Source organism: Lolium perenne, chromosome 2, assembly GCF_019359855.2.
Source record: "Lolium perenne isolate Kyuss_39 chromosome 2, Kyuss_2.0, whole genome shotgun sequence".
Classification (NCBI taxonomy): Eukaryota; Viridiplantae; Streptophyta; class Magnoliopsida; order Poales; family Poaceae; genus Lolium; species Lolium perenne.
Window position 1 is genome coordinate 323503582 of NC_067245.2, and position 22639 is coordinate 323526220.

The 22639-nt window shown below is 43.4% G+C and overlaps 1 protein-coding gene across 1 annotated transcript; it reads right to left on the bottom strand.

Annotated features, from left to right (window-relative positions):
• Positions 1-6492: 6492 nt before the first annotated feature.
• Positions 6493-8191, bottom strand: LOC127337122 (protochlorophyllide reductase). The gene is made up of 2 exons (XM_051364004.2): positions 8020-8191; positions 6493-7811 (listed from the first exon to the last, which is right to left on the bottom strand). Exons 1-2 carry the CDS (start codon positions 8062-8064, stop codon positions 6693-6695), a joined length of 1164 nt encoding a protein of 387 aa, XP_051219964.1. The 5' UTR covers positions 8065-8191; the 3' UTR covers positions 6493-6692.
• Between the last annotated feature and the right edge of the window lie 14448 nt (positions 8192-22639).

Consider the following 22639-nt stretch of genomic DNA (forward strand, 5'->3'; position numbering starts at 1 on the left):
TAAGTCAAGATAAAAAGATTTTACAGTAAAGGAACCCAAATTGGTAAGGCTCCAAACAAAAGAGTCATCTTCATTTGTCAACTGAATGTACATAAGACGTTCAACTAGCTCTAACCAAAGTGCCCACTTGTTGGGCGTTAGAGTTCTCCGAAACGTAACATGAATAGGCCTATTTTCTAAAACATCAGCGACCGAAACTTGTTTTCTTTCAACAATACTGAAAAGGGACGGGTATTGCTGCGACAAAGGGACATCCCCCAACCACTTATCTTCCCAAAAACTAGTATTTTTACCATTTCCAATATTAAAATAACCCCGCTTGAAAAAATCATCTTTCACTTTCATCAATCCTTTCCAAAAAGGAGAATCATGCGGCCTCACTGTCACTTGCGATAAAGTTTTAGCCTGAAGATATTTGTTACGAAGTAAATCTTGCCATACCCCGTCGCCATTTAAAAGTTCAAATATCCACTTAGTAATTAAGCATTTATTTTTTTATCTCTAAAACTTTAATGCCAAGCCCCCTGGTTCTTTGGGCGACAAATAATATTTCACCTAGATAACCTATAGTTTCTCTTATAACCATCGCTTTGCCAAAAGAAACGCGATCTATAGTAGTCTAACCTCTTCCGTACTCCCACTGGAATCTCAAAAAATGAAAGCATGAACATGGGCAAGCTTGTTAAAACCGAGTTAATTAGAATTAGACGATCTCCATAAGATGAAAGCTTCCCAATCCAACTACTCAATTTCCTCTCAAATATGTCATCTATAGGCTTCCATTCACCATTCCTCAACTTGCGAAATGAATAGGTATACCAAGGTATTTAAAAGGAAAAGTACCGATCTCACAACCAAAAAGAAATATGTATTGATCCTCGGCCTCTTTAGCTTTACCAAAACAAAAGATCTTGTTCTTGTGAAAGTTAATCTTAAGCCCCGAAAGTTGTTCAACATATAAAGAATATGTTTCATATTTAAAGCTTTTTCTAAATCGTGTTGCATAAAAATAATAGTGTCATTCGCATACTGTAAAAGAGACACACCACCCTCAACTAGATGAGGAATAATACCCTCAACCTGACCGTCCTCTTTGGCTCTATTAATAATAATTGCTAGCATATCAGCGATAATGTTAAACAAAATCGGAGATAAAGGGTCCCCTTGTCTTAAACCCTTTTTTGTTTGGAAGTAATGATCAACATCATTATTTACTCTAATACCTACACTTCCACGGCTTACAAAATTTTGGACCCATTGACACCACTTGGGATCAAAACCGTTCATGCACAAAGCTTGTTGCAAGAAATCCCAATTAACCTTATCATATGCCTTTTCGAAGTCAATCTTAAGAAGAATACCGTCCATCTTATTACTATGCATCTCATGAATGGTTTCATGAAAAATCACTACTCCCTCTAAAATATGCCTCCCTGGCTTAAAAGCCATTTGTGTCGGTTTAACCACCTTGTGTGCTACCTCCGACACTCGATTTGTGCCTACCTTAGTAAATATCTTGAAGCTTACATTTAGAAGACAAATAGATCGATATTGTTGGATTTGTATTGCATTTTCTTTTTTTAGGTAACATAATAATTGTTCCAAAGTTAAGACGGAATAAAGGTAATTCACCATTTTGGAAATCTTCAAACATTCTCATTAAATCAACCTTAATCACATTCCATAATGTTTGGTAAAATTCAGCCGGGAAACCATCCGGTCCCGGTGCTTTATTTTTTCCATCTGCATAATTGCATCATACACCTCTTGCTCGGTGAAGTCAGCAGAAAGAATATTGGTTTCCTCAGTAGAAAGTTGGGGGACATCAGCCTTGTCTGATTCCCTCATGGAAAAATGATTTGGGATTGGAGGCCCAAATATTTTTTTTGTAATATTCAGTAATGTAAACCTTTAGATTATCTTGTCCAACAATAGTTCCATCATCTTGTTCTAGCTGAAAAATTGTCTTCCTTCTATGCTTACCGTTGGATATAAGATGAAAATATTTCGTATTATCCCCTCCCTCTTGGATATGTTTAACCTTAGCTCTCTGAGCCCATTTGGACTCCTCATCGCGTCTTAATTTACCTAACCTCTCATTTGCATTCTTGAGTTGACCACGTTCAGAATCACTGAGAGGCATTGATTCAGCTTTCTTATCAAGTATATCAATTAGATAAAGCAAGTGGTCTCTCTCTCTTTTATAAAGACTACTTAATTTTTTTGCCCATCCTCTAAGGAAACTCCTAAGATGACGAATTTTCTTTTGCCATGTCTCCATAGGACTATTCCCGTAAGTTATGGAATTCCATTCCCTTTTTATAATGTGTGCAAACCCCTCAATGCGCAACCAAGATAGTTCAAACGAAAACTGAGCTCTATTCCCTAGGTGAGCTTGTTCACCTGAATCAAGAATAAGAGGGGTATGATCCGATTCAGCTCTTGCTAGAGCTCTAACATTTACTAGAGGAAACTTTTGTTCCCATTCAACACTTGCCAAAACCCTATCTAACTTCTCATATGTGGCTGTATTTCTACGGTTAGCCCAAGTAAATTTCATTCCAGAAAGCTCAATTTCCCGTAAATTCAGATTTTCAATGATCGCATTAAAAACAAAAGGCCATCGAGTGTTGAAATTCTCATTATTCTTATTTTCTTGACTACGCATTATATTGAAATCTCCGCCTATAAGTTTAGGTAGAGTCTCCGCTTCACACACACGCACAAGCTCAACTAAAAACTTTGGTTTGTGCTCATCTTGAGCCCCTCCATACACAGGAATGAGGGACCATTCAAACCCATCTACTTTAGACCTAAGATGAAAATTAACACAGTGGTCTCCATTGGTAACTTTACTCACCTTAAGTGTTGCATTATTAATTCCTACAAGAATTCCGCCAGACCGCCCTTGTGGCGGTAAACAATACCATACAAAGTCAAGTCCACCCGATAAATGACCAAGAAAAGGTGCAGCAAAATTATCACAACCAGTTTCCAAAATAGCTAAAAAATCAAGTTTTAGATCTCTAATATTTTCATGAACCAGAGAGTGTTTGGCTGGACCACGGAAACCATCACTATTCCAAAAAGCTCCTTTCATTGTTACAACATTCACTTTTTATTTTTTAAACGAGCACTACAATGTCTAGCTACAGAAAAATCATGTGCTCTTCTTTTATGTACCCTAGTTGGCTTGTTAGAAAGCAGAGGAGGCTCCTTGTGAGTCTCTGCAAAATCGTTCTCCTCAACAAGCAGATTAGTGCTAAGTCTAGTAGCCTCGTCCAAACTAAGCTATCAGTAGGATCCCTATCCTTAATCTCCTCACACTCTTTCCTTTGCAACAAAATTAAAGTCCTGTGTAGATCTAAATCTTTTATTTTATGAATAGATTCGGTCACAGTACTAGGTGATGTACCAAGAGAAATGCCTAGCTTAGATGCACGGGCAGCTACAACATCATTAGGAATTGCAGCAATAGTAAACTGAGATGGTATTTTAGTACCTGAGTATAAAATATCATCACGAGCCTGCGCATGTTGTTGAGCACGCTCCAGCTGGGTTGCGTCGGCATTCGGTTGGGCCTTGATACGCTCACTTGTACGCACATTAAGCACCGCCGACTCCGGAATTCCTCCAAAAGAGATCACTTCTTCCCTTGAATATTTTCCGCCAAGGAAAACCCCCGTGCCCCTTGTGGACTGAGTCTCTTTGTCAGTATTAACAACAGGGGACGACGGTACAGAAACAACCAGGTTATGAACGCTCCCTTGTGGAGTATGAGGCGAACCAGGACTATTATTCAAAGAAATCAGGGTATCCAAATGTGTTGGAGACGCTCGCTCCGGTGTAACAGACCCATCCCCTAACCTGGTACTTTCAACCTGTTGCGAGACCTGCGAATCCATATGAGAATCCGTAGTGGTCTTAAAGGAAGCTGAAACATGAGAAAGAGATGCCTCTAGGCTTGGCAGCAAAACTTACAGAACTTTTGCTGCGATAGCCTGCCGTGGCATCGAAACTGCTAGCTACTGTGGTATCCTTCCGTGGCTGCGAAGTTTCTACAACGGCCATCAATCTAGGAATATGGCCATTCTCTCGGTTTGCCGTCCTCTTACCCATCGAACTGTTGTCACGCTGAGGCGCTGACCGCACCATCTCAGCCTCCTCCTCCTCCTCAACAATCTCATACCACCTCTTGGAGGGAGCCGACTTAGAGCCGCGAAGAGAAGGAGGAAAGCAGGGACAAACTGGAGACCCACAGTGGTGATCCAGACCAGACCCAAACTGAATGTGCTCCACCGTCTCCACCATTTCTTCGGAATAACTATTGTCTTTTTGTTGTTCATCTACAGTGTTATCATTTGCTTTCTCTGTATCTTCTCCCTTGTCCTTACTAAGAGAATCATCATCTCCAGTAACATCTTCCTTTTTATCTGTATTATCTCCGACATCATCCTCCTCCTGATCAGCAAACCCGGCGGGAACCACTGACCCATCAAGAGCCTCCACATGAAACTCAATTCCGAACCCTTCACCATCATAGAAATGGTCAAGCTGTGGATTGTACAATCAATGCGCATACGAGCGATCCCATGCTCCCGAGTGAATTTCATATCTACCTCTTTTGTTTTCCCTACTAGAGACCCAACAGCAAATAAGCCTAAAAAATCTCTGCATAAAGTATCTGGGCATCCGAAAACTCTTATCCAAATGTCATAGATTCCCCATTTGTCTAACCTCCTAGATGTCCAGTCCTCAAAATGCATAGTAATGGTTGTCCCTTGCACGCCCACTGGTTTGAGCCTTTTCATCCTCCCCAAATCTGCTTTTGTTGGAAAAACCACACGAAAAGCATCATGACCAACTGGAGTAATATCCCACTGATGATCACCCGGAACTAACCATTCGAACTCCATAATTAATTTTTGAATACTCATCGAGCCGCCAGTAATGCGTACCCTCCCAACCTTGCCACTATCATTCTTTTGTTTCATGTCCTTATTGTGAGGCACATCATAGAAATTCAAGCCCTCTCTACATAAGCCATACAACACAGCAGTCGGCTTTGGCATTGTCAAAAGATGGCAGTCTTTTATCTTGATGTTTAGCAGAATCACAATATATGCAAAGAACCACCGTGCACTCTGTTGCAACATGACCTTTTATATCACATCTAAAACAGAGAATACCATCAACAGATTTCTTACTTTTAGCTGCCACAGCCGGTCCAGGAGTCATAATCTGTCCAGAGTTCCGAGCAGCAGGCACCACCGGTCCAGATTGAGCGCTTGCCCCTCCTTCCCCATCACCTTGCTGAACACCTTGTTGCTCAGCATTCAGGTTTTGTTCAAATCTAGCACCTCTACCATTAAATCTTATATTCGTATCAACCCTACCATTACCACGTGCTCGACCAACGTAGTTCTGCTGTTTGTAGGGCCTACGGAAACGCTGATTAGCAGCAAAATTGAAGTTACGAAGGTTCAGATTCATCCCATTGCCATCATCATGATAACCCGCTTGAAAACTTCCAAAATCTCCTCCAAAACCTGACCCATTAAACTTCTGCTGAGCAAATGGAAGACGGAAGTGGAAGTGAGAAGAGTATTAACAGTTCATCATCTTGGTCCGGCCCTCTGCAAATGGAAGAAGGAAGTGAAGTAGAAGACACAAATTGAATATCTTGGTTCGGCCCTCTGCAAAGAGCTTCCTAAGTATTTCACCTTCTCTAAAACAAAAGTTTTTCAGTGCTTGTCTCCAGTTCCAATCAAGCATTTACAAACAAATCAGTACGTGTTCCTCCTCCTCCCGGCCCGTAGGCCATAATAACATAGCAACATAGAATTCGAACCATGATATTATTTTTCTTTGCAGGGGTCCGAACCAAGATATTCAATATGTTAAAAAAATATTTTTTAGATAAGAGAATGTAGCTCTGTTTATTCAAGGTTTTTTCTCTGGCATCTATTTCACCATGATTTAAAAAAGGATGTCGTTAAGTCTCAGTCGGCATCACTGTTCAAAAAATTGTCCGATTCAACGATTAATCAGTCGATTAATCGCTACTTGATGGTCACCGATTAGCCGATTAACTCATTTATCGCCCGATTAACTCATTTATGCCCGATTAATAGAACGATATGCTTATTAGTCGCTATTCTCCAGCCGACCGAGTTGACACCGATAAGCGATTTCCTCAACATTGGTCGGCATAGAACTAACTTAACTCTTAGTTAGATGATGTCATCTAATTTTATGTGCAATTGAGAAAGAAAAAAAAGATGCAATTGCACATCCATGTACAATTCTCATATGCGTGAACCACGATGCAAATTTAATGGTGTTAGATTGGACCAAGGACTAACTTAACTCTTTTTAGTCCATGTAGCACTTGCAAAAGGGTTTAAACGAATAAACGATGACTAACCGGTTCGTTCTTTTCATAGAAAGAAAAAGGGTAAAGAGAAGCAGCTGATAAATCAAGACATATCATATCCTCAATTATTAGGCCTGCAGTTTTATTCCATGGTTCGCCGAAAATTGTACACATTTTTCACACGAGATCTATGTACTCCCGCGGGCGCTCGCAAGACCTCTCGCGCAATTGAGTTCCTAAACAAGAAGTGGGAATAATGGTAATTATGCAACAAATTGGGCACACGCGTAGGCGTAGATCCATGCGTGTGAATGGATCAGGCGAGTCCGACGAGCTTCTCGCTGAGCTCCCAGACCTTGCGTGCCTTCTCGGGGTCGCTGGCCTCCTGCGAGAGCTGGTTCTCGAAGGACGCCGAGTCCTTGTTCCAGCTCCAGTAGACGCCGGACTTGGTCAGGCTGGGCTCCCCGACCACCTGCGCGAGCCTCTTCCCGGACTCGGCCTCGGACACGAACCCCTTGGTGACGAACCTCTGGAACGGCGGGAAGAGCGTGCGGAAGAGCGGGATGTGCTCCCTGAAGAGGCCGGTGGTGGCGATGCAGCCGGGGTAGAGCGACGAGAAGGTGATCCCGGTGTCCTCGTGGTACCTCCGGTGGAACTCCTGCATGGTGAGCATGTTGCACACCTTGCTGTCCTTGTACGCCTTGGCGCCGTCGAAGCTCTCGTCGCCGTCGATCATGGCGGATCCGGAGGCGCCGGTGAGGCCGCCGGCGAGCCCGCGGAGGTCCCCGAGGTTGGCCTTGGGCGGCACGTTGCCGGCGAGCGTGTTGACGTTGCCGGTGATGGAGCCGACGATGACGAGGCGGCGGGAAGGGTAGTCGGACTTCTGGAGGTCTTCCATCATGAGGCGGGCGAGGAGGAAGTGGCCGAGGTGGTTCACGCCCACGCTCATCTCGTGCCCGTCGGCGGTGAACGTCGGCGTGCGCGCCGTGGGCCGGTAGATTGCGGCGTTGCACACCAGCACGTCCAGCGGCATCTCGGCCCGGCGGAACGCGTCCACGAACTGGCGCACGCTGTCGAGGGAGGCGAGGTCGAGGTGCATGACCGTGTAGCTCCCGTTCGCCATGCCCGCCGCCTTGGCGGCCTTGGACGCCTTGAGGAAGTCGCGGCAGGCCATGACCACGTGCCACTTGCCCGTCTCCGCCAGGGCCTTGGCCGCCGCGAGCCCGAGGCCGGACGACGCGCCCGTGATCACCACCACGCCCTGCCGCAGCGTCTTCTTGCCGCCCGGCGACGACGTGGTTGAGCCCGGTGAAGTCGACACCGGTGTCGGCGCCGTGGCCACCTGCGTCCTCACCGCCATCGTCTTCTTCGTCTTGCTGCTGACGCCGAGGAACGCCGCTGTGTCCTTCACCCCCACCGCACCCATGGTGCTGCCCTGAATCCACCAAAACAACCAAAACAGAAAATCATGAATATCATCACATTTGGCGCTTGTGGTATGGCTGTGTGCATCCTAGTTATTCAGCTGGATCTATTTCTTAAAGTAATAAAGTGCCCATTTTCGAAAAAATCACATTTGGCGCCAAATGCAGCAATGTGCATCTGTTATTTAGAACTTCTAGCAATTGGTGCTGATGAATTACCTTCTTGGGGACGGAGAGAGTGGAAGGGGCGAGCTGGAGAGCCATGGGTGACGACTGACGAGCTTGGACTGAACTGTCGCTGCCTAGCTAGGAACCGCAGCAACTCGAGCTCGACCCTGTACTGCTGCTCGGACTGTGCTGCTGTACTTTTTGCAGTGAGTTGATGGATGAGTGAGCTCGCCGCCGGCGCGGGCCGTATTTATACACGGGAGGAGCGCCACGGGCTGCGGATAAGGGCACGTGGCCGGAGCCACCGTGGCGCCTCCCCGGCCAATCACAGCGCGTGGACGGGATTTTCTGGGACGGATTTGTCTCATCGACGCGACGCCGGTGGATATTTGTCGCCGCTTTTCGCCCAACGGCCGACGGCGACCCCGCGGGATCGTCTGCGTCGGATGTGATGAAGCTCAGTGCATTTCAAGTGCTGGCTTACTCGGTGAGCTTGTCTATGGTGGCGCACAGGATGGGAGTGTCGGCAAATCTGGAAATAATGCAGCATGGCCTGCATGGCGATTGGGGAAGGGACCAGTTCGTGCAGATCTGTTGTTTTGCACTGCACCATGACGCCACCTCGACACTGGAAGTGCCCATGTGAACGTGCGCCAAGCGACTGGCTGTGGCCGCGACACATAGGATCGACCCATTGGGTCTAGGTTGACCTGGCGTCGGACGTGGCATCTCGTGTGCAGCCAACAAGTGCAAAGGGAGCCTACAAAAGCGTAAACACCAACCAATATTAGTTGAGAGTAATTCGAACATGAATAGGTTTTCACCTCACATCTACCGGAGATCTTCGACCTCTTAAGAAAAAGGGGTTTTGGTCCAAAAAATCATTTCCTAGATCAAAGTTGTTACTACCAATGGTTCTGTTGGAGTTAAGCTTAACAATGTCATACGTAATTTCTTTACCACTGGTAAAGGCCTTAGGCAAGGAGATCGACTCTCATCTATGTTATTTAATCTTGTACTTGATGTGTTAACCATGATGTTGGCTAAGGCAGCTAATGCATGCCTAATCAGAGGGCTTTGCTCAAGCCTTTTCCCTCGAGGGGTCATCTGCCTCAAATATGTATATGACACCATTCTTTTCTCTAATAAAGACCTTGAGCTGGCCACCAACCTAAAATGGATCCTCACTTGCTTTGAGCAGGTTTCAGGGATGATAATCAACTATGATAAAAGTGAACATATTCCCCTCTGCCTTAAGGAGGATGAGATCCTTATATATGTGAATATCCTGGGGTGTGATGTTTGGCAAGTTCCCCATTAAATAATTAGGTGTTCCCCTTCATCATGCTTAAAAGAGAGGATATCCAACCTCTCATAGATAACATTTAAAAAATGATTGCAGGATGGAGAGGGAAACTGCTTTCCTATGCTGCAAAAATTACCCTCATCAAGGCTTGCCTTGCTAGCATTCCTATATACCTCCTCTCTTTCTTTAAGTTTTCCAAGTGAGCTTTGGACTTTATAAACACCCAAATAGCCAACTGCCTGTGGAATGATTTTGAGGGGCATAGGAAGCTTCATTTAGCAAATAGGAGATTAGTTTGAAAAAATAAAGAGTTTGGGGCCCTTGGGATCCTAGACTTAGCTAATTTGAACCTCTACCTCCTTGGCTTTTGGATCAAGAGATACGCAAAAGATGAAAGGAAAACTCTGGAAATCTCTAGTTGATGCCAAGTATGATACTAGTAATCCAAACATTTTATGTAGTAGGAATACTTGTGTTTCCCAGTTTTGGAAAGGTGTCATGTGGGTTGTGGAAACTGGAAAGTGTTAGATTAAATTTGGCTATAGATGGAAGGTAGGGGATGGGGGAAATCAGATTTTGGGTGGATACCTGGTTTGGCACACCCCCCGTTGTTCAGTTCTTGGATTCATATGTTATCTGTAATGAACAAAACAATACCATCCAACATGTCGGGGATGGCTCGACCCTAATGTTCACTTTTAGAAGGAACTTTTATCCTTCCTTTATGCAGAAATGGTATGAACTTAAAGGGGTTGCTTCTAGCATTTCTTTCTCAGATGAATGCGATTCTCTCATATGGCAGTATGAGAGCGTTGGAGAGTTATCCACTAGTTCTCTCTATGCTATCATTAATTTTGGAGGGGTCACACCCATCTTTATCCCTACGGTTTGACAATTGATCATACCTCCCAGAGTTCATGTTTTCTTTTGGCTTTTATGACATAATAAGTTGATGACTAGGGATAATTATCTAGAGAGGAATATGAATAAACTTGCACGTTGTATTTTCTATAATGAGAATGAAAGTATTGATCATCTTTTTTTTCAATCCATTATAGCTAAAATGCCTGGCATATCATCTTGTTGGAGATATGCCCAAGAGGCAATAATAAAGTGGTTATTATATATCTTTATGTTTATGATAAATGTTTGCATACCATGCTATAATTGTATTAACCGAAATATTGATACATGTGTGTTATGTAAACAACAAGGAGTCCCTAGTAAGCCTCTTGTATAACTAGCTTGTTGATTAATAGATGATCATAGTTTCATGATCATGAACATTGGATGTTATTGATAACCCACAAGTATAGGGGATCGCAACCGTCTTCGAGGGAAGTAAAACCCAAATTTATTGATTCGACACAAGTGAATGTACTAGGACGTCGCCTAGAGGGGGGGTGAATAGGCGGTGTATAAAAACTTCTACTTGAGAGCTAAACTAGGCGGAATAAAACTACACATGTGTTTACTAGTTTAGCTCAAGGCCTATCAACTAGAGGTTTGCCTAAGTGCTCCAACAACCTATGCTAGCATGATGAACAACAAGGTGATAACAAGATAGGCATAGCATCAAGCATGATAGATATCACAATGTAAAGCGCATAGGTAAAGGAGCTCGGTTTGAGAAGTAACCGGTGCACGAGGAGACGACGATGTATCCCGAAGTTCACACCCAAGGGTGCTACGTCTCCGTTGGAGCGGTGTGGAGGCACGAGGCACTCCAAGAAGCCAACTAGGGCCACCGTATTCTCCTCGAGCCTTTCTGATGCGTGTGGTTGGCACGTCCGTTGGGAACCCCAAGAGGAAGGTGTGATGCGCACAGCGGCAAGTTTCCCTCAGTAAGAAACCAAGGTTTAATCGGGCCAGTAGGAGTCAAGAAGCACGTTGAAGGTTGATGGCGGCGAGATGTAGTGCGGCGCAACACCAGAGATTCCGGCGCCAACGTGGAACCTGCACAACACAACCAAAGTACTTTGCCCCAACGAAACAGTGAGGTTGTCAATCTCACCGGCTTGCTGTAACAAAGGATTAACCGTATTGTGTGGAAGATGATTGTTTGCAGAAAACAGTAGAACAAGTATTGCAGTAGATTGTATTTCAGTATAGAGAATTGGACCGGGGTCCACAGTTCACTAGAGGTGTCTCTCCCATAAGATAAACAGCATGTTGGGTGAACAAATTACAGTTGGGCAATTGACAAATAAAGAGAGCATGACCATGCACATACATATCATGATGAGTATAGTGAGATTTAATTGGGCATTACGACAAAGTACATAGACCGCCATCCAACTGCATCTATGCCTAAAAAGTCCACCTTCAGGTTATCATCCGAACCCCCTCCAGTATTAAGTTGCAAAGCAACAGACAATTGCATTAAGTATGGTGCGTAATGTAATCAACAACTACATCCTTAGACATAGCATCAATGTTTTATCCCTAGTGGCAACAAAGACAACACAACCTTAGAACTTTCGTCACATCGTCCCGGTGTCAATGCGGGCATGAACCCACTATCGAGCATAAGTACTCCCTCTTGGAGTTACAAGCATCTACTTGGCCAGAGCATCTACTAGTAACGGAAAGCATGCAAGATCATAAACAACACGTAGATATAACTTTGATAATCAACATAACAAGTATTCTCTATTCATCGGATCCCAACAAACGCAACATATAGAATTACGGATAGATGATCTTGATCATGTTAGGCAGCTCACAAGATCCGACAATGATAGCACAATGGGGAGAAGACAACCATCTAGCTACGGCTATGGACCCATAGTCCAGGGGTAGACTACTCACTCATCACTCCGGAGGCGACCATGGCGGTGTAGAGTCCTCCGGAGATGATTCCCCTCTCGGCAGGGTGCCGGAGGCGATCTCTGGATCCCCCGAGATGGGATCGGCGGCGGCGGCGTCTCGGTAATGTTTTCCGTATCGTGGCTCTCAGATCGGGGGTTTAAATCCACGGAGGCTATTTGTAGGCGGAAGGGCAGGTCAAGAGGCGGCACGGGGGCCCACACCATAGGGCCGCGCGGCCAAGGGGGCCGCGCCGCCCTAGGGTTTGGCTCCCTCGTGGCCCCTCTTCGTCTCTCCTCCGACTTACGGAAGCTTCGTGGAAAAATAGGCCCTGGGCTTTGATTTCGTCCAATTCCGAGAATATTTCGTTACTAGGATTTCGAAACCAAAAACAGCAGAAACAAAGAATCGGCACTTCGGCATCTTGTTAATAGGTTAGTTCCAGAAAATGCACGAATATGACATAAAGTGTGCATAAAACATGTAGATAACATCAATAATGTGGCATGGATCATAAGAAATTATCGATACGTCGGAGACGTATCAGCATCCCCAAGCTTAGTTCTGCTCGTCCCGAGCAGGTAAAACGATAACACAGATAATTTCTGGAGTGACATGCCATCATAATCTTGATCATACTATTTGTAAAGCATATGTAGCGAATGCAGCGATCAAAACAATGTATATGACATGAGTAAACAAGTGAATCATAAAGCAAAGACTTTTCATGAATAGCACTTCAAGACAAGCATCAATAAGTCTTGCATAAGAGTTAACTCATAAAGCAATAATTCAAAGTAAAGGTATTGAAGCAACACAAAAGAAGATTAAGTTTCAGCGGTTGCTTTCAACTTGTAACATGTATATCTCATGGATATTGTCAACATAGAGTAATATAACAAGTGCAATATGCAAATATGTAGGAATCAATGCACAGTTCACACAAGTGTTTGCTTCTTGAGGTAGAGAGAAATAGGTGAACTGACTCAACAATGAAAGTAAAAGAATGGTCCTCATAGAGGAAAAGCATCGATTGCTATATTTGTGCTAGAGCTTTGATTTTGAAAACATGAAACAATTTTGTCAACGGTAGTAATAAAGCATATGTATCATGTAAATTATATCTTACAAGTTGCAAGCCTCATGCATAGTGTACTAATAGTGCCCGCACCTTGTCCTAATTAGCTTGGACTACCGGATCATCGCAATGCACATGTTTTAGCCAAGTGTCACAAAGGGGTACCTCTATGCCGCCTGTACAAAGGTCTAAGGAGAAAGCTCGCATTGGATTTCTCGCTATTGATTATTCTCAACTTAGACATCCATACCGGGACAACATAGACAACAGATAATGGACTCCTCTTTTATGCATAAGAATGTAACAACAATTAATAATTTTCTCATTTGAGATTGAGGATATATGTCCAAAACTGAAACTTCCACCATGGATCATGGCTTTAGTTAGCGGCCCAATGTTCTTCTCTAACATATGCATGCTTAACCATAAGGTGGTAGATCTCTCTTACTTCAGACAAGACGGACATGCATAGCAACTCACATGAAATTCAACAATGAATAGTTGATGGCGTCCCCAGTGAACATGGTTATCGCACAACAAGCAACTTAATAAGAGATAAAGTGCATAATTACATATTCAATACCACAATAGTTTTTAAGCTATTTGTCCCATGAGCTATATATTGCAAAAGGTGAATGATGGAATTTTAAAGGTAGCACTCAAGCAATATACTTTGGAATGGCGGAAAATACCATGTAGTAGGTAGGTATGGTGGACACAAATGGCATAGTGGTTGGCTCAAGTATTTTGGATGCATGAGAAGTATTCCCTCTCGATACAAGGTTTAGGCTAGCAAGGTTTATTTGAAACAAACACAAGGATGAACCGGTGCAGCAAAACTCACATAAAAGACATATTGAAAACATTATAAGACTCTACACCGTCTTCATTGTTGTTCAAACTCAATACTAGAAATTATCTAGACCTTAGAGAAACCAAATATGCAAACCAAATTTAAGCATGCTCTATGTATTTCTTCATTAATGGGTGCAAAGCATATGATGCAAGAGCTTAATCATGAGCACAACAATTGCCAAGTATCACATTACCCAAGACATTTATAGCAATTACTACATGTATCATTTTCAAATTCCAACCATATAACAATTTAACGAAGGAGAAACTTCGCCATGAATACTATGAGTAGAAACCAAGGACATACTTGTCCATATGCTACAGCGGAGCGTGTCTCTCTCCCATAAAGTGAATGCTAGGATCCATTTTATTCAAACAAAACAAAAACAAAAACAAACCGACGCTCCAAGAAAAAGCACATAAGATGTGATGGAATAAAAATATAGTTTCAGGAGGAACCCGATAATGTTGTCGATGAAGAAGGGGATGCCTTGGGCATCCCCAAGCTTAGACGCTTGAGTCTTCTTGATATATGCAGGGGTGAACCACCGGGGCATCCCCAAGCTTAGAGCTTTCACTCTCCTTGATCATGTTGCATCATACTCCTCTCTTGATCCTTGAAAACTTCCTCCACACCAAACTCGAAACAACTCATTAGAGGGTTAGTGCACAATATAAATTGACATATTCAGAGGTGACACAATCCTTCTTAACACTTCTGGACATTGCATAATGCTACTGGACATTAGTGGATCAAAGAAATTCATCCAACATAGCAAAAGAGGCAATGCGAAATAAAAGGCAGAATCTGTCAAAACAGAACAGTTCGTATTGACGAATTTTAAAATGGCACCAGACTTGCTCAAATGAAAATTCTCAAATTGAATGAAAGTTGCGTACATATCTGAGGATCACTCACGTAAATTGGCATAATTTTCTGAGTTACCTACAGAGGGATTTTGCCCAGATTCGTGACAGCAAAGAAATCTGGAACTGCGCAGTAATCCAAATCTAGTACTTACTTTTCTATCAACGGCTTAACTTGGCACAACAAAACACAAAACTAAGATAAGGAGAGGTTGCTACAGTAGTAAACAACTTCCAAGACACAAAATAAAAACAAAGTACTGTAGGAAAAAAACATGGGTTGTCTCCCATAAGCGCTTTTCTTTAACGCCTTTCAGCTAGGCGCAGAAAGTGTGTATCAAGTATTATCGAGAGATGGAGTGTCAACCTTACCTTGGGCTTTACCCTTACCTTTCTTATTGTTTTTCTTTCCCTTGGGTTTAGGAAATATATGATTTCCCCCCGGTATAGAGGTGAATTTCAGAGTGCCTTCTCCAACATCAATGACTGCTCCCAATAGTTTCAGCTGGGATCTTCCGAGTGTGAGTTTTCCTGTTTCAGTAACAAGATAATCAATGGATATTGTCCTTCCAAGAATGGTTGTATGCATACCTGCGGCTATTCCTTTAGGAATTATAGTAGAGTTATCTATGAGAGTTATTTCTTCTCCTCCTTCATCAACTCCCCAAAGTTTCAAAGATTTATAAATACTTTCAGGCATAAGGCAAAATTCATACATAATATCACAGTAGGCATGGAGAGTTCGATCACCGATAACAATTTTAACAGCAGGATCCCACAATGAGAGTTTAGAGTTCACTAAAACTTGTTCAAGACGATTACGAACGTGGCAATAGTTATCATTCAAGCGAGATGTACTTATCTCGAGATTATTTAATCTACTATATATGCTAGTGAGGGCTGAATCAAAGTTATTAGCTGAATCATGTGATGCAACCAACTTCTTTATGGCATTAAAAGCTTGATCCCCATTGCAATGAAGGAAATCTCCTCCCACTAAAGTATCCAAAGCATATCTATAGCGAACCATAAGACCAAAATAAAAATTACTAAGGAGCAAACTTAGAGTCATTTGACGTTAATAATTAAGATAAGAAGTAAAAATTCTAGACCAAGCATCCTTAAAACTCTCCTCATCCCCTTGTTTAAAAGTGAAGACTAATTCTTCAGGCGAAGAAGTAACAGGTTCAGAGCTAGACATGGTAACAAAAGTAACTATTTTTTTTTTGTTTTTGATATAGAGTGCAAGACAATAAATTAAGCAAACTAGATAAAGTAAATGCAAGTAAACTAATTTTTTTGTGTTTTTGATATAGCAAACAAGATAGCAAATAAAGTAAAACTAGCAACTAATTTTTTTTTTGTATTTTGATTTAGTGCAGCAAACAAAGTAGTAAATAAAACTAAGCAAGACAAAAACAAAGTAAAGAGATTGAGAAGTGGAGACTCCTTGCAGCGTGTCTTGATCTCCCTTCGCAACGGCGCCAGAAATTTAGTTGTTGTCGTGGGAGGCAATTCTGTGGTGTAGCTTTTCTTCGGTTCCAAGCAACAGCGCCGGAAATTTGCTTGATGCGTGTGGTTGGCACGTCCGTTGGGAACCCCAAGAGGAAGGTGTGATGCGCACAGCGGCAAGTTTCCCTGAAGAAACCAAGGTTTAATCGGACGATGGGAGTCAAGAAGCACGTTGAAGGTTGATGGCGGCGAGATGTAGTGCGGCGCAACACCGGAAGATTCCGGCGCCAACGTGGAACCCGCACAACACAACCAAAGTACTTTGCCCCAACGAAGCAGTGAGGTTGTCAATCTCACCGGCTTGCTGTAACAAAGGATTAACCGTATTGTGTGGAAGATGATTGTTTGCGAGAAAACAGTAGAACAAGTATTACGATGAGATTGTATTTCAAGATAGAGAATTGGACCGGGGTCCACAGTTCACTAGAGGTGTCTCTCCCATAAGATAAACAGCATGTTGGGTGAACAAATTACAGTTGGGCAATTGACAAATAAAGAGAGCATGACCATGCACATACATATCATGATGAGTATAGTGAGATTTAATTGGGCATTACGACAAAGTACATAGACCGCCATCCAACTGCATCTATGCCTAAAAAGTCCACCTTCAGGTTATCATCCGAACCCCCTCCAGTATTAAGTTGCAAAGCAACAGACAATTGCATTAAGTATGGTGCGTAATGTAATCAACAACTACATCCTTAGACATAGCATCAATGTTTTATCCCTAGTGGCAACAGCACAACACAACCTTAGAACTTTCTGTCACTGTCCCAGGTGTCAATGCAGGCATGAACCCACTATCGAGCATAAGTACTCCCTCTTGGAGTTAAAAGCATCTACTTGGCCAGAGCATCTACTAGTAACGGAAAGCATGCAAGATCATAAACAACACGTAGATATAACTTTGATAATCAACATAACAAGTATTCTCTATTCATCGGATCCCAACAAACGCAACATATAGAATTACAGATAGATGATCTTGATCATGTTAGGCAGCTCACAAGATCCAACAATGATAGCACAATGGGGAGAAGACAACCATCTAGCTACAGCTATGGACCCATAGTCCAGGGGTAGACTACTCACTCATCACTCCGGAGGCGACCATGGCGGTGTAGAGTCCTCCGGGAGATGATTCCCCTCTCCGGCAGGGTGCCGGAGGCGATCTCCTGGATCCCCCGAGATGGGATCGGCGGCGGCGGCGTCTCAGTAATGTTTTCCGTATCGTGGCTCTCGGTACTGGGGGTTTCGTCACGGAGGCTATTTGTAGGCGGAAGGGCAGGTCAAGAGGCGGCACGGGGGGCCCACACCATAGGGCCACGCGGCCAAGGGGGGGCCGCGCCGCCCTAGGGTTTGGCTCCCTCGTGGCCCCTCTTCGTCTCTCCTCCGGACTTCTGGAAGCTTCGTGGAAAAATAGGCCCCTGGGCTTTGATTTCGTCCAATTCCAAGAATATTTCGTTACTAGGATTTCTGAAACCAAAAACAGCAGAAAAACAAGAATCGGCACTTCGGCATCTTGTTAATAGGTTAGTTCCAGAAAATGCACGAATATGACATAAAGTGTGCAACATGTAGATAACATCAATAATGTGGCATGGATCATAAGAAATTATCGATACGTCGGAGACGTATCACTTTCCACCAAAGGAAAGCCTCGATCCACTAAGGGACACTTGAGGGTGGTCACCGAACCCGTACAAGCTTGGGCAAACGCCAAGTATCGGCTTGAGGCAACTCCACAACACGGAGGCTCTCAAGTATATGGCCACAAGAGGCTATAGCATACCACCAAGTCACCAAGATGCTAATGTGCCACAAGAGGCTAACACACTCCACAAAGGCCACAGTGCCACAAAGACCACCACACCACTAAGACGATGGGATCACTAAGGCTACAAGGCCACAAAGGATACACAGTGCCACAAGAGGCAAGATGGCCACAAAAGGCAAGATGGCCACTAAGGCACGATGGCCACTAAGGCAAGATTGCCACTAAAGCAAGAACACCACTAAGGGAACATGCCCTCTACGAGATCGAAACCCCGGAGAGAACCCAAACCGATGCACCTAATGCAATGGCTAAGAACACCACTAAGATGCCCAAGTTCTTCTCTCCCAAATTCCAACAAAGCTACACAAGCTATTGGGGGAATAAGGGAGGAAGAACAAAGAGTGGAGAAACACCAAGAAACTCCAAGATCTAGATCTAGAAAGATCCCCTCACTTGGAGAGGGATTCAATTGGTGAAGCTCTAGATCTAGATCTCCTCTCTCCTTTCCCCCAAAAATATGCAACAAATAGTGGGGGGGGGGGTCAAGAGGAGGATCAAACAACTCAAGGTCAACAATGGAGGAGAGAGAATGGTGGGGAAGAAGTGTTTGGGTCGGAGGTGGAAGAGAGGTATAAATAGGGGGCCCAAAATATAGCTGTTGGAGGCAGAAAAACAGTCAGATTCGCGCCCAAAGCGGTACTACCGCTTGTCGAAGCGGTACTACCGCTCGCTCGCGAACTGCGCAGAAAACGGTCAGAAATCGGCCCAAATCGGCCCAAAGCGGTACCACAAGCGGTACTACCGCTCGAGCGGTACTACCGGGTCGGTACCGGGTCAATACCGGACCAGATGCATTGTCTCGCAGAGACCAAACTGGTACCTGACCGGTACCTAACCGGTACTACCGCCCTTCCCTTTTTTTCTTTAAACTGTGATACGAAAACGGCAATATCTCGAGCTTGGAAACTCCGATTGAGGTGAAACCAATTTTGCCGGAAAGAGGACGACGAGAGCTACCACTACACAAGGTGAAAACATGCAAAAGAGTGAGTGATGATTTTCTCATGGTCATAGAGGTGTAACCTCTCAATATGGTATATCGGGAAAATCATCACCCTTGCACATGCAACATGCGATGCATCCGGAATCCGTTTCCGATGAGCTAGAGCTTGTCATGAGAATGAACACAAGATCTAACTTATCTCATGGATAAGAACCAAGAGGAGGCCTCCCCTCTGACTCCCCTTCGGTGTCCTGGTCCGTCTCGGTGAATTATGATGTTTGGTCTTCGTTTCGTCGAATTCCAAGAATATTGCCCGAACAGCCTTTCTGGAACCAAAAACAGCAGAAAACAGGAACTGGCACTTCGGCATCTTGTTAATAGGTTAGTTCCGGAAAATACATGAAATCATCATAAAGTGTGAGCAAAACATGTAGGTATTGTCATAAAACTAGCATGAAACATCAGAAATTATAGATACGTTGGAGACGTATCAAGCATCCCCAAGCTTAGTTCCTACTCGCCCTCGAGTAGGTAAACGATAAAAAGAGTAATTTGTGTAGTGACATGCTACTTACATAATCTTGATCATACTATTGTAAATCATATGAGATGAATGCAGTGACTCAAGGCAACGATCTATAGTTTGCTAACAAATAGATAACATATAGCAAAACTTTTCATGAATAGTACTTTCAAGACAAGCATCAAAAAGTCTTGCATAAGAGTTAACTCATTAAGCAATAAATTCTTAATAAGAGGTTTGAAGCAACACAAAGGAAGATTTAAGTTTCAGCAATTGCTTTCAACTTTCAACATGCATATCTGATACGTCTCCGACGTATCGATAATTTCTTATGTTCCATGCCACATTATTGATGTTATCTACATGTTTTATGCACACTTTATGTCATATTCGTGCATTTTCTGGAACTAACCTATTAACAAGATGCCGAAGTGCCGCCTCGTTTTCGCTGTTTTTGGTTTCAGAAATCCTAGTAACAAAATATTCTCGGAATCGGACGAAATCAACGCCTGTGTTCCTATTTTCACCTAAGCATCCGAACACACGAGAAGGACCAGAGGGGGGGCACTGGGACCCTGCACCATAGGCCAGCGGCCTGTGCCCCGGCCGCGCCGCCATATGGTGTGGTCGCCCCTTCGACCCTCTGACGCCGCCTCTTCGCCTATTTAAAGCCTCCGTCGCGAAAACCCTGATACGTTCGACGAAACCCACAGAAACCTTCCAGAGCCACCGCCATCGCGACGCCAAGATCTGGGGGACAGGAGTCTCTGTTCCGGCACGCTGCCGGAACGGGGAAGTGCCCCCGGAAGGCTTCTCCATCGACACCGCTGCCATCTCCACCGCCATCTTCATCACCGCTGCTGCTCCCATGAGGAGGGAGTAGTTCTCCATCGAGGCTCGGGGCTGTACCGGTAGCTATGTGGTTCATCTCTCTCCTATGTGCTTCAATACAATAATCTCATGAGCTGCCTTACATGATTGAGATTCATATGATGATGCTTGTAATCTAGATGTCGTTATGCTAGTCAAGTGAATTTTACTTATGTGATCTCCAGAGACTCCTTGTCCCACGTGTGTAAAGGTGACAGTGTGTGCACCGTGTGGGTCTCTTAGGCTATATTTCACAGAATACTTATTCACTGATGAATGGCATAGTGAGGTGCTTATTTATATCTCTTTATGATTGCAATGTGTTTTGTATCACAATTTATCTATGTGCTACTCTATTAATGTTATTAAAGTAGTTTTATTCCTCCTACACGATGTAAAGGTGACAGTGTGTGCATCCGTGTTAGTACTTGGTTTATGCTATGATCATGATCTCTTGTAGATTGCGAAGTTAACTATTGCTATGATAGTATTGATGTGATCTATTCCTCCTACATATGCATGAAGGTGACAGTGTGCATGCTATGTTAGTACTTGGTTTAGTCGAATTGATCTATCTTACACTCTAAGGTTACTTAAATATGAACATTGAATTGTGGAGCTTGTTAACTCCGGCATTGAGGGTTCGTGTAATCCTACGCAATGTGTTCATCATCCAACAAGAGTGTAGAGTATGCATTTATCTATTCTGTTATGTGATCAATGTTGAGAGTGTCCACTAGTGAAAGTCTAATCCCTAGGCCTTGTTCCTAAATACTGCTGCGTTACTACTGCTTGTTTACTGTTTCAATGTGTTACTACTGCTGCAATACTACCACCATCAACTACACGCCAGCAAGCTATTTTCTGGCACCGTTGCTACTGCTCATACTTATTCATACCACCTGTATTTCACTATCTCTTCGCCGAACTAGTGCACCTATTAGGTGTGTTGGGGACACAAGAGACTTCTTGCTTTGTGGTTGCAGGGTTGCATGAGAGGGATATATTTGACCTCTTCCTCCCTGAGTTCGATAAACCTTGGGTGATCCACTTAAGGGAAAACTTGCTGCTGTTCTACAAACCTCTGCTCTTGGAGGCCCAACACTATCTACAGGAAAAGGAGGGGGAAGTAGACATCAAGCTATTTTCTGGCGCCGTTGCCGGGGAGGAAAGGTAAAAGGTACTCACACTCCGGACCTCGGCTACCAAGCTATTTTCTGGCGCCGTTGCCGGGGAGGAAAGGTAAAAGGCACTCATACTTCGGTTCCAGGTTAAGTACTTTTCTGGCGCCATTGTGTTTGTGCTCGAAGCTATTTCCTTTAGATCCTGCAATTGCAACTTTTTGTTTCTTGTTTACACTAGTTAGGCATAATGGAAAACAACAAAAATATGAGAGATCTTTATGAACTTTATCTTGAATTAGGACATGATGTGTTTGAAGAGAGAATTAAAAAACCCATGGAACTTTATATGCATGCTAATGGGAATGTTATTAATATGAATGCTTTGAACACTATTGTTGCTAATGCTATGGAAAATTCTAAGCTTGGGGAAGCTGGCTTTGATGAGCATGATCTTTTTAGTCCCCCGGGCATGGAGGAGAAAATTTTCTTTGATGATACTTTGCCTCCTATTTATGATGATTATAATGATAGTAGTCTTTTGTTGCCACCTGTTATGGAGGATAAATTTGATTATGATTACAATATACCTCCTATATTTGATGATGAGAATAATAATGATAGCTACTTTGTTGAATTTGCTCCCGCTATTACTAATAAAATTGATTATGCTTATGCGGAGAGTAACAATTTTATGCATGAGACTCATGATAAGAATGCTTTATGTGATAGTTATATTGTTGAGTTTGCTCATGTTGCTACTGAAAGTTATTATGAGAGAGGAAAATATGGTTGTGGAAATTTTCGTGTTACTAAAATACCTCTCTATGTGCTGAAATTTTTGAAGTTGCACTTGTTTTATCTTCCTATGCTTGTTGCTTTGCTCTTCATGAACTTCTTTATTTACAAGATTCCTTTTCATAGGAAGCATGTTAGACTTAAATTTGT